Here is a 13,096-nt window from a genome sequence, read left to right on the forward strand (position 1 = left end):
AGTGAATCCCTGTGATGGCTCTCAATAACCTGGATAAATTGGGCATTTTTTCTGATGTGAAATCTTCCCTCTGGACAGGAGGAGGGAGCAGGGGGGATATTCTCCTGCCTGCCTCCATGAGTGGCAGCCCCTATCACTCCTTACAGAAACTTTGGGAGGGACAGTAACAGCAGCTAAATTGGCAATATTGGAGGGCTGAGGTTCGTGTCAGTTATTTTCCAGACTTGCTGGATGCTTGCAGACATTCTCAGGGGTAAATGATTCCCTGATTGATTTCATGTCTGAATGTGGCTTTGTGGGGTTTGGGAGCCTCCTCCAGCTCGGGAGGAAGGGGTGAGAGCTGAAGTCATCCTCTGAACTCAGGTGTCCTGGGTTTATAAAGGAGAAGTTTGCTTCCTTGTGCCCCACACTTGAACTGCTGTGGGATGCTTGTGGTGATCTTATCAAGGGTTTTTAGTTACTCATGAAACCAGGATCTTGCATTTGCAAACAATCCAGGGTGAAGCTCAGGAGCCCCAGGAGATGTCTCAGTTCGAGGAGCTCGGAGGGTCCTGGAGCAGCCCCTGGTGATGTGATGGGCCTTGGTGCTGTGTCCAAGTGTCCCCAGTGCCTGAGAAGTGGATATTTAACAGGCATGTTGGTGCTGATCTGGGCCAAGGAGGCAGCTCAGACCTGGCTGCCTTTGGGGCAGTTTTGTTTGCAGTGATAACAAACCCCACAGGTTCACGAGGTGCTGCCCCTCCCTGGAGTCTGGGAGAGGATTAGGGCTCAGGAAATGAACTTCATCCTGCTTTCCTGTGCTTCTCCTCCTACTGTTCTCCTTCCTGAGTGTTTCTGCTCGATGTCACTCTGTGTTTTGAGGTCCTTGGCAAGGGGGTGCAGGCAGAGGAGAGCTCCAGCCCTCTCCTGGTTGTGTGTTCCCACAGCTCCTGAGCACGTCGAGTTCTTTTGCACCTTCCTTCTCTTCTGGGCCTTTCCCCCTCCTTTTCTTAAACCTAAAGCTGTGAAAGGGAAGATGTTTCATCCAGGTGGGTCTGTGCTTGTGCAGGAAGCTGGAGCAGCCCCTCCATCTGTGGAACCAAGAGGGATTCCTGCCACAAGCCCTGAGTAGCTGCAGGGAAGGAAACTTTAGTGGGAAAGGTCTCCCATCCCTGCAAACACAGCAGTGCCAGGTTTGGAGCAAATCAAAGCAGCAAATCCCAGGCAAATTCTACAAGCTGCCTTTTACAGTGCACTTAAAACACTCCTGTTTGCTTCCTGCCTCTTTTGTGTACTTTGGAATTACAGGAATTCCTTTGAGCTTAAACGAGTTTTTCTCCTGATTTGTAAAACACAGCTGGTCTCAAACAGCTTTTGGATGGTTAAGCTGCTGCTGCAGGGGGGCTTTAGGAGGGGCTTGGCTTCCCTGAGGCTCCCTGGGGCACAGCTGATGCTTTGCAGGTAGGATGGGATGGGGGGAGTGAAGCAGAGCTGCAGGATGAATCCAGCCTGAGGGATCAGTGGAAAAGCCTCAGGGCTTGGAGCACAGCAGCCTGGGGAGGGTTAAGCTGCAGGTGGGATATTTCCATCCACTGGGATGGGGACTCCCAAACCAAAGCCCTGGGTGTGGCAGGGAGGGACAAACCTTTGTCTGTCCATCTGCAGATGGCCTGGGCATCTCCCACCAGCTCTGCTGCTCTGGGGCTGGAAAGGATTTCAACTTCTCTGGAGAAACCTGGAGGCTGTGTGGCCCTTCCAGAAACTGGGGGCTCTGCAAAATGCAAAAAAAAAAGCTTTTAAACACTTTCCTTTGAGTTGTTTTTACACACAGCTGCATTTTTTCCTTTAGCACCTGGGGTAATGATGAAGGAAATCAGGCAAGGAGAATTCTGAGCTCTCTCTCTCTCCAACAGGTAAATTCCTCTTTGTGCAAGTGGATTGGTTTCATATGGATGCTTCCAATTTCTCCTGCACATGCAAAACCTTCCTAAACCTCTTTTTCTTTTTTGGTGCCCCACATGTTTTGCTCTGACCTCCCAGCTCCCTTCTGGAGCCAAGAGGAAATGGGAACCCAGAGGTATGTGAAAATCTGTGATCTTTTCTGCTTCCATCCCAGGCCTTGATGGAAAGGGATTAAATTTAATACAGATTAAGGCCAGTTTCTTGGAAGCAGGTTTGGATATCCGTGTTTTGCATCTGACTAGCTGTTTTCTCCATCTGTTTCAACAAATCCAATCGATACTGGGGGAAAGGGGGGGATGTTTTTGCAGGAGAGCCTCTCCTTGCAGCATGCAAGGAACCCTTGGAAGTCCCCTAGTCTGGAACTCACTTGGAATATCTCTAGGTGGAGGTGATGAAAGGGCTGGGATGGCGTGTGCTGGCTGGGCTGGCAGCTTTTAATTTAGAGTCTGGTCAGGGAGTGATGAAAACACAGAATTTGGACGTTAAGGTGCATCTTGTCCCTGTCCCTGCCATGAGCAGGGACACCTTCACTAGTCCAGGTTGCCCCAAGCCTCTTTCAGCAATTCCAGGGATGGGGCAGCCAGAGCTTTCCTGGGTGACCTGTGCCAGGCCAGTGCAGAATTCCAGGTGAGGACAGCTCAGGTGACAGCTGTGAGCAGAGCCATGCCCCTGCCTCACCTTCTACCTCCAGGAATTAACGTGAGCTGCTCCTTTTCCATGCTCTGCCTGAGCAGTTTTTTACTTTGGGTGCCTCTGACAGAGGCTTTTCCCTGGAAAAGTTTCTTGGGGTGGCTCTTTTTGGGTCACAAGATGAGGGTTTGGCTTGAGTGCCTGACTTTGGGCAGCCTGAGTTATGGGCTGGGGTCTGAGAAGGACCTGGAGCCCTTTGGCACGAGGAGGGGATGAGGTTGTGGAGCAGCTGGCCCACAATTTGGGGAATAAACTGAATTAAATCTGACTGAATTCAAATGTTTAGCAGGAGCAGCTGATTTCTGACAAAGTTGAGCCTGTCCTGGTGTTCCCTATGGTGTAAGACAAATATTGGGGTCATTTTTGGGGTTGTCTGTCCGTCCTATCCTTTTGCATCAGTGCTGTGGGGTCAGGAGTTGTCTGCAGGACCCTTTCCCTGAATATTCCTGGTTGTTACATCCATGGAAAGCACAGATATGATACTTATAACCACCCTGCTTAGCACGGGGTGGGCTCTGAGCCTTTTCTAGGCTCTCCAAAGCCTGCAGAGATCCATCCAGAGCATCCTGGCCGGGGTTTGGACCACCTGTCCTGCTCTGCTCCCTTCCCCATGCTCGCACACCTGGGCACGAGGTGTCCTTGTGGCAGCTCAGGGTTTGCAGACTGCCTGTGTGAACCCTTTAACCAGTATTTGTAGCTAATTAGTGCTTTTAAGGATCTTTTTTTTTTGCCTTTATCCCCCCTTCTGCCCCTCATTCCGGGCCAAGTGCCCAGCACAGCTTGGTGGCTTTCAGCAGGGGCTCGGCGAGGTCGGAGCTGTCAGCACCCACGTCCTGCCACGTGTTCCACACCTTCCCACGCTCCAGCCCCCTCCTCTGCTGCTCAGAGCTGGGCATCCTTCCAGGTTCATTAGCCAACAGCTAATTAGGGGCAGGGGAAGGAGCTGGACAGAGCAGAGGGGCTGTGTTGGGGTGTGGAGTGAGAAGTTCTGCCTGGTGCTCACCTGAGCGTCTGCTCCAGGCACCTGAGCCAAGCCAGTTTGTTTGTGGTTCCCCCCCCAGATTTGCAGGAAAAAGCCCAGTCCCCCTCCCTCATCACCCTCCTTTCCCAAAGGACAAGCTCTTTTTGTAACCATCACAAAGCCATGCAAAGGAGCCCTCTCCAGTTACACCCTGGGTTTTTTTCTTCTTAAAAGGCAATTTTGTAATATCTTTAATCTGGAGGGAGCACATCCAGCACCCATGGGTGCTGCTGAGCTCACTGCTCCCGCTATTCCAGGGCCATCCAATCAGTCTCTGTGCCCTGTTCAGCTGGAGGCTCTTTCCCAGCTCATCTGTGTTGACTTTGGTGTTGGCTCACTTGAGAAACTGCTGGGTTTCCCCCCCTGAGGCTTTTAAAGTCCCATCAAAGGCAGCTCCTCGCTGCTATCACAGAGAGATAATAAAAGTCCTGAACGAGGCAGTGGCTCAGTGGAGGAGAGAGCCCATTAAGGAGCAGAATAACTCTTTATTGCTGGTGTGTTAGAGGAGCTCAGCAGCACAAAGCAGGCACTGGAGTTTCAGGGCATTAATTCCTGTGTTTGGAGCTGAGCAGGGAGTGGGGCTGTGGCTGGGCTGGTTTGTGGCTCTTTCTCTCTGTTGGGCTGCTTTGCCTCTTCTCTGGTTGCCTTTGGATCTTCTCTGTGTCCTGGGAAGGTGAGGGACCTGCCCTGCCCCTGGCCAGGTGGGGACAGAGGAGCACGGACACCTCTGACACACAGACAGCGGGTTTAGGGACACCAGAGATGTGTGGCAGTGTTCTCTTCCTTCCTCAGCTGGTCTGTGATGGCAAAAGACAAATTGGTGTCTTAAATATGGGAGATGGGGGGTGTGCATCTGGATAACTTATGGTGGTGTGACAGAGTGCAGAGATTTTCTAGCAGTAGCCATAAATCCACCTGAATTGTTCTTTTCTCCTCCTTGTAAGGGAACGGTGCTGGTTTTGCAGTGACTGCTCACTCTTGAAAGGCTTCATGATTTTAGACATGGTGCCAGCCTCAAAGAGCCCAAAACAAACCTGTTAAAATCCTACACAAGTCCTGTTCCCACTGGAAATCAGCAGTGACTTTGCCCAGTGATTTAATATTTGCATCCCCAGCACGTGTGACCAAATCATGGGTTTAATGCAAAATAGTGATGGTTTAATAATGTTGTTTTTAAGAGCCCATTCAAGCACTTCACAGCTAATGGGCTTCACCACCCTGTGGGGCTGGGGAAGAGGAGGAGCTGCCAGAGCTCTGGGACCAGCAATAAAGCAAATGGAAGTGGCAGGGAAGGATCCCTGGTGTTTGTTGGAGGGGGGAAGAGGCTTTACCATGCCCAGACGTCCCCATCTGTTGCATGGTCCTTGCAGTGAATACAGGGACAGAAGCCTGGATGTGCCATCACAGGAAAACCCCCCTGGCTTTGATTTCAAATCCTTATCAAATCTGTATCAGCCCAAATCAGCTCAGCTGGCACCTCTCCAGGAGCTGGATGCCAGCAAACACCACGCCTGGCATGAGAGGGAGTGGGAGGAGAAGCTGTGGCATCCCTGGGCAGGTGAAGTGGAGCCCCTGGGGAAATCACCCAGGCAGGCACTGGAAAGGCTCAAACCAGTTGTCCAAACCAGTTATTACTGAGCAGCCTCATCCTCAGCAGGCAGCTGGCTGGATGTGGGCTGGTTTGAGAGGGTGGCTGTAGGAAAATCCATCTGACTGGATCCTTTCATGGGGCTGTGCCCACCCTTGGCAGCCCAGGACAGCATCACACCATGGCTGATTGCTCCTGCCCAGCCAGGGCTGGTGCTCTGCTCAGCTTGCTTCAGGAGATGGTGATTTAAGGAATTCCCCAGTGAATTCCCAGGATGCTGAAGCAGCAGCAGCAGTCCTGGCTGCTCTGTGTCCAGGGAAAAGGGCTGGCTTGGGCTTGATGCCTCAGGTTTGGATTTTCTGTGTTTCAGATTCTCTGCTGCTTTGGTGTCTGGGTCTGGGCTTCATATCAGGGGATGGTGAGCTCTGTGCATAGAGCAGGGAGACAAAACAATTCCTGCTCCAGCTGGGCACCAAGGACAAATGACCCAAATCTCAGCCCAGGAGCACAAACCCCATGGGCTGGAGAGAGAAAAACAAGCAGGGTGGGAGTGCCTGGGCTAAAGCTGGGTTGGGACAATGAACTGCAAGGTGCAAATGGAGCAGAACTGATCCCAGGGAGAGACCCCGTGCCCGGCCGTGCATTTTGGGGCCATTTTGGTTCATCTTGGGTTCATTTTGGGGCCATTTTGGTTCATCTTGGGTTCATTTTGGGGCCATTTTGGTTCATCTTGGGTTCATTTTGGGACCATTTTGGTTCATCCTGGGTGCCACCCTGGCTGGGCTCTGGTGCTGCCCAAGGTGCATCCATGGAGGAGATCCTTTGAATAAATCCCTGCTTTATTCTGTGACTCTGCCCAGCCTCTGTTCAATCTCAGCCTTCCCAAGACATCAGCTCTGGCAGGTTTATGCCCCAGGCAAGAACACAAACACTGATCCAGAGCAGGCAGGTTGTGGTTTGTGCTCCCCTCACTCTCTGGGCTGTTCTGCATTTCCAGGCTGGTCCAGCCAAGGTCCAAACCATGGCACAAGGATGTGCAAACAGAGAGATGAGAGTCTGCAAGCTGCTGGTGAGACCTTGGTGTGCAAATCCCAGGGGGTGCCCAGCCCAGGGGGGTGCCCAGGTGTGCAGGGAGAAGAGCAAACAGGACCTCCACGTGCTCCAGTGGGACAAAATCCAGGATTCTGCAGCACCTCAGGCAGGAGGCAGCTGGATCAAATCCTCCTTGCTCTGAGGACTGCTTTCCTTCGAGCATTCCTGTCCCTGGGACTGTTTTGATTGAGGGGTGCCATTATCCAGCTCAGAAATGGTGTCTCTGCCTTCCTCCCATGCCGAGTGCTCCCCAGCCCAGCTGCTTTGTTTTTTCAGACCTGAGAGAGTTTATGTGAGAGATTTTCTGGTTGCTCAGAGATACCATCAGTTTGTCTCTGCTTCTGGGGTCAAGTTTCTGCCTGAGGCTGGGGATGTTTGGCCTGAGGATTTGTTTTGCCCTTTCTGAGTTCAGGGGCAAAGCAGAAATGACTCCCTGTAACTGCAGGCTGTGAAAACCCCTCTCCCTGGCAGGGGATGTGCAGAGGTGGCACAGAGAAATCTCTGCCCAGAGTTATCAGTTTTCAGCAGAGCTCCTGGTTTGCTGAGAAGGAAATTTGTTCTGGAAGTGCTCAGTGCTGGCTGTGAGCTCATTCCTGCTCCCAGGGTCACTCCTGGAGTGCCCAGAGCTGGAAAGTTCCTCCTATGCAAAATGTTCTCCAGCCCAGCTGGGTCAGTTTGTTTTTTCAAATAAAAAAAAAAGTTTATTTTAGAGTTTTCTAGATGCTCAGAGATACCATCAGCCATAAACAACGCAAGAGAAAGCAGAAGAGCAGTGAACATAATGATTTATTTTCTATTTGGCTTTGGTTTATTTTAAAATCTGTAATTCCTAAAAGTGTTGGAAGTAAGGAAGAAAAGTGGTGAATTTTTTATTGATGTAGTGTGGCTATTGTGGGTTTTTTTTATTCTTTGAAAAAATCCCATTTCTTTACTCACTTTGTTGTTTTCCAAAGTGACCAGTGAGTGTGAGGAACTTACTTTGAGTCTTGATTATTTTATTTTATTTTTCTTTTCTTTCTTTTTCCCACGAAGTGCAGACCTCAGGGCCTTTTTAAACCTGAAGTCACCTGCAGGGCTCGTGCCTCACTTTGTGGTTCTGTTGTTTTGCAGCAGTGATCTCTCTGGTCAGTAAATGATCAGCTGGGTGGTTGGATTGAGCCATCAATACAAAGCACACTGGAATTTCAGAAATGTCATGGCAAAACCACCAGAAATTTCCCCACGAAGCCTTTGCAGGTGACTGGTAGAGAAAAGTGTCTGTGCACCACCTGCATGTGGTACCTTTATATTCCTATTTCTATTCCTGCCATCTTATTGTCAGTGGGATGTTATATATAGCTTTTATGGTAATTCTGTGTGCTGAATGCAGTTTCCAGGGAGGAAATTGCATGGAGAAATGGGTGAAGAAGTAATAATAATAGCAATAATCTGCATAAGCCCCTGTTGTTAAAACCCACAGCCCTACATCTCCTGAAGAAAAATGCACAGATATGAGAATAGTTTTCCAAACAACATCTTCAAATGACTTGGAGGGTGACTTTTGGCAAGGAATGGAGTGGCAGGACAAGGGGGAATGGCTTTAAACTGACAGAGATTTGGGTTAGATGGATATTGGGAAGGAACTTTTGGGGAGGCCCTGGCAAAGTTGCCCAGAGAAGCTGTGGCTGCTCCATCCCTGAAGTGTTCAGGGGCAGGTTGGAGTATCTGTTTGAGTTGTTTTGGTGTGTCCTGCTATTCCAGGAGCAGGGAAAAGCCTCAGCTGGGATCAGGGCCCCTCCTGCTGCCCTGTGGGTGTGGGACAGATCCTGACCTAACCCCAGAGCCAGAATCAGGCCTGGGTTTGCCTGCAAAGAAGAAGCTGTTTTACAGGGGAAAATGAGACACAGTTTAGCAAACACTCAAGGGCTGAGTTTGTTTTAATAATGTTGTTTAATCCTGTGGAAATTGAGAGGATTACTTATCCTTAAACACTTCCCTGGCTGGGGGCTGGGATCTGTGAGGAGCTGGCCTGGCACTTGGCTTGTCTTGCTCTTGGGAGGTGTTGGGAAAAATATTCCTGATATTGGGACAGTCCTTCTGGAGATGCTTCAGGGAGGCTTTTTGTGCCTGATCCCTCTCACTGGGTGGCTTGGCTTTGCCAGCTGAGTGTGGGTTTGGGATCTGTGGGTTTGGGATCCTCACTGGGCTGTGCTGGCTCCTCACTTCCTCACCTGAGTGTGGGTTTGGGATCTGTGGGTTTGGGATCCTCACTGGGCTGTGCTGGCTCCTCACTTCCTCACCTGAGTGTGGGTTTGGGACCTGTGGGTTTGGGATCTGTGGGTTTGGTATCCATGGATTTGGGATCCTCGCTGGGCTGTGCTGGCTCCTCACTTCCTCACCTGAGTATGGGTTTGGGATCTGTGGGTTTGGGATCCTCACTGGGCTGTGCTGGCTCCTCACTTCCTCACCTGAATGTGGATTTGAGATCTATGGGTTTGGGATCTGGGGGTTTTGGATCAGTGGGTTTGGGATCTGTGGGTTTGGGATCCTCACTGGGCTGTGCTGGCTCCTCACTTCCTCACCTGAATGTGGATTTGAGATCTATGGGTTTGGGATCTGGGGGTTTTGGATCAGTGGGTTTGGGATCTGTGGGTTTGGGATCCATGGATTTGGGATCCTCACTGGGCTGTGCTGGCTCCTGGCTTTCTCACCTGAGTGTGGATTTGGGATCTGTAGATTTGAGATCTGTAGATTTGGGTGGGATGTGTGGATTTGGGATCCTCACTCAGCTGTGCTGGCTCCTCACTTTCTTATCTGAGTATGGATTTGGAATCCATGGATTTGGGATCTGTGAGTTTGGGATCTGTGGATTTGGGATCCTCACTCAGCTGTGCTGGCTCCTCACTTCCTCACCTGAATGTGGATTTGGGATCTCTGGGTTTGGGATCAGTGGGTTTGGGATCCATGGAATTGGGATCAGTGGATTTGGGATCTGTGGAACTGGGATCAGTGGGTTTGGGATCAGTGGATTTGGGATCCTTACTGGGCTGTGCTGGCTCCTCACTTCCTCACCTGAATGTGGATTTAGGATTTGGGATTCTGTGGATTTGGGATCAGTGGATTTGGGATCAGTGGGTTTGGGATCTGTGGGATTGGGATCAGTGGGTTTGGGATCAGTGGGTTTGGGATCCTCACTGCTGGCTCCTGACTGGAAGCAGTGCCAGGCTTTGATGTGCCAGGATGAGCAGAGTTTGGGGCTGCTCAGCAGAGAACAAAGGGAACCTTGCTGGGGAGGAGAACAGGGAACTTACATTTCCCTGGAAGTCAAACCCCGCAGTGGCACTGTCTGATTCATAAACTGGATTTTTACTTCAGAAGGCTAAAAATAGAGCATGGAAGAGACTCATTCAGTCAGTCTAGGACTTCCCTGGTGCTATTTTAAGCCCCCTGGAGCAGGGCTGGGGTTGCCAGGGGAGTTTCCAGTCTCTGTGCTCTGTCTGGGCCGGGTGTTCCAGGTACCACTCGAGGTGTTCTGTGTCCTGGTGAGCCCTGGAGCCTCTCAGGGATGTTCTGTTCCCTGTTTTCCATGTGGAAATCACCCACTTTTTTGTGATTTCCCAGTTTTTTGGTTGCTGCCCTGGCTTTGGCTCCACAGCAGCAGCTGACAGCCAGGCTGGCATTCATGGCACGTGAAAAATGGGAGGGATGAAGGTTGTAAAAGTGTGGAGGAAAAGGATGGTCTGAGATGAGGCTCTCATTGATGTCCTGGGATAAAAATGTGGCTCTGAGTTCATCCCAGGAGAAAATCCAGGGATGTGGTCCCTGGTGGGTGGTGTGGAGGTGGCTCAGCAAGCCAGGGGAGCATCCCAAGGTAAAATTCCTAAACAAAGGGGTCCCTGTGGCTGGGTTGGATGCAGGGCAGCCCCAGGCAGCAGCAGCCCCCAGGGGTTGGGTTTGTACACCTGGAGCCCACTCAGAAAGCCCTTTCTCCATGTCCCATCCCAGGAGATTGGACACCAGTCCAAAAATAACAGGTTTGTTTTTATCCCTCCAGCTCTGAAACGGTGAATGTGAACAAGGGTAAAACACGCTTTAAATCTACCTCAAACCCATCCTTTGTTCCTCTTCATTGAAAATTCCCCATTGCAATTAAAACTTCCATCAAAAATGGGACTTCTTCTGAAAAACCTGGTGGTTTTATTGCTCCTGATTGCAGTGCTGATGAGAATATTTTGGTGTTGAATCACTCCTGGCTGTTTTCTGCCAGAAAAGGGCGATGGTCTGCACTCACCTCTGACAGACTGATGATGCATCTTTATTGAATTGCAAGAAGTCAGAGCTGTTCAGCCTTGGCAAGTTTGCCTCAATAAGATCATTTTGTGTGAGGAGAGCCACGAAAGGAGTTGTAATCCTTTTGTAATAAAACACAAAGCAAGAGGGTTTTCTCAATGCTTCTTAGAGTTGCATAAAACCTGTCAGGGCAGGTCTGGGCTCATTAAATGAGTGTGGGGATGGAATTTCCTCAGATGAAGCTGTTCAGTAATATCCTGAGGGTTCAATGTCTTTTGTGCTCAGTGCTGGAACCTAAAGCAGGGTTGGCACTGGCAGGGTGCTCCCAGCCCTGATGGTGACACTGTGACACTGAGGGGGGCACTGGAGCACTTCCATTCCAGTGGGGGCCAGCTCCAAGCACCAGGCTGGGAACCTTGGGCTCCCACCAAACCTTCCTGTGTCCTCAGGAAGCACACCAACCTCTTTTTCTCTCATTTCCAGGTGATCTCTGCAGTGTCCAGGCTCTCCTTCCACAGCATTGCTCAAACCAAAGGAATTAGGTAAGATCCTTTCCATATGATGCCTTCAAATAACATCTCTCTCTCCCCCTCTCCATATTCCTTGTATTAAATCCCATCAGACTCTTTGGAAGCTGCACATAATGGAGTTAAACAGACACCTCTGGGATACAGGTGGGAATAGCTGCAGATGAAATAAGTGAAAACCTGAGGAATTGTGTGCACTGTTCATACTGGGGAGGGCAGCAGGGAGAGTTTTGCTGTCTCTAGCTGGAGGTTTTGCTCAACTCCATGAGGGATCCCAGGAAAGCCAGCAGTGCCCAGGAGTTGTCCCCAGTGTCCCCTGCCCCTGTGCAGGAGAGCCCAAGGACCTTTCTGCCCCTTAACAACTGGGAAATGTCCCCTGGCTGTGTCACAGGCACATGCTGGGTGAGGGGGTAGGATTGCAGGGTGTGCTGCCTGCTCCTCCTCTGAGGGAGCAGTGCAGAAGGAATTAGAAGCAGCAGACAGCCCCTATTAAGCAGAGCTGTTATCCTGCTCTTTGTTCAGCTCCCTGCAAAATTGCTTTGCAATTGCTTTTCCTCGTTAGAGTGCATTTGTATTATTAATCTGGGAACATCTCATTAGGGCCACAGCTATAACAGGGATGGGTTTGCAGCCTGAATTACCTCTCCTGGTTTTTCTGGGGAGGGAGTGTGTGTGTTTTCACCCCCCCCAGCTACAGAACACATTGGATTTTCTCCACAGCACGTGTCCTGCTGCTGCTCTGGTGGGGATCTGTGGTGCATCCCAAGCCAGGCACAGCCAGGATGAAGGGATGGATGGGATCCCTGCCCCCTTCCAGCCCTGCCACCCACCCCCAGCACCCCCTGCCACCACTCCCACTGTTGGAACATATTTTCCCTGCCTTGTCTGTGCTGAGATTGCTGGAGGGGAACAGCTTTTCACGTGTAAAACCAGCTCAGAGCCTTCCCATCTGTTAAACACAGATCCCAGCAGGGCTGGGGGAGAGGCAGGGCTGAGGGTTTGGGGAAGAAAGATGTTCTGTAAGTTCAGGGCTGTTTGTTGTGATGATAGCCCTGAGTCCTGCAGGAGCCTGTGGTGGTTTTTGTTTTGAGGGAAGAGAACATCCAAGGGGTTTGGAGGCTGGGGGATTCACAGGCACAATCTGCAGTGCCTTGGCAAGGGCTGGGTGTAGCCCCACGTTTCTCTTCACAGAGAAAAAGCAAGGCACAATTCTTCCCAAGAATATTTCTGGGATTCACACTCTCTGAACCTCAGCGAAAGAAAACACAATTCTTATCTCATTTGCTGTGCCTGTGTTTGTGCCAAAGTAGAATGCAACATGGAGATTGTTTACCCAGAGTGATGGGGCTTTGTTTCCTTGGCCTGTCAGGGCCAGGTGTGTGTGACAGGACTCTTGGGTGACAGTCACGAGATTCTGTGCAGGGTTGAGTGCTTGGCAGGTTCAGTTTCAGATGTATAGAATAATATAGTATAATAAAGTCATTAATTAGCCTTCTGATGTCCATGGAGTTCTCCCCATCATTCTCTCCCCTTGTCAGGGCCATCACAGCATTGCTACAGCTGGGTTTAATCTTGGGCCATCACTGGGAGGGTCCCAGGTGTCACTCCTGGCAAAGCCCTTCCCAGGGTAGGGAGGGGGGTCCTGGATCCAGCTCAGAGGATGAAGGAGCTGCCATCCCCTGGGAAGGCTTGGCTGAGCCCCTGTTGGTTGTGTGAGGGCTGGGCATAGCTGGAATGCAGAGACAAGGGAGGCTTTGCTGTTCTTGTGGCTTTTTCTCATTCATTTTACAGCTGGCATTTACAGTTCCCACTAAAATCCTTTATCTTGGAAGCCTTTGGCACCATAATTACACAAGAATAGCACAGAGCTTATGAGCCTTTGCTTCTAACCCTGTTTTCCTGTGTATTAACCCTGTATCTCCTCCAGCTCTGCAGGAACAGACAATGCTGTCACTCCTTGAGCTGGAA

General features: G+C 50.6%; 1 protein-coding gene across 2 annotated transcripts in view; it reads left to right on the forward strand.

Moving 5' to 3' along the window:
- VAV2 (vav guanine nucleotide exchange factor 2) overlaps positions 1-13,096 on the forward strand; it is a 126,559-nt gene that overhangs the window by 68,697 nt on the left and 44,766 nt on the right. For both annotated transcript variants that reach the window (XM_059864946.1, XM_059864947.1), the window contains one exon: positions 11,085-11,143. In XM_059864946.1, coding sequence (XP_059720929.1) covers positions 11,085-11,143 — 59 coding nt within the window. The remainder of the gene's footprint in view (positions 1-11,084; positions 11,144-13,096) is intronic.

The sequence above is a fragment of the Haemorhous mexicanus genome, chromosome 21 (assembly GCF_027477595.1).
Source record: "Haemorhous mexicanus isolate bHaeMex1 chromosome 21, bHaeMex1.pri, whole genome shotgun sequence".
Lineage (NCBI taxonomy): Eukaryota > Metazoa > Chordata > Aves > Passeriformes > Fringillidae > Haemorhous > Haemorhous mexicanus.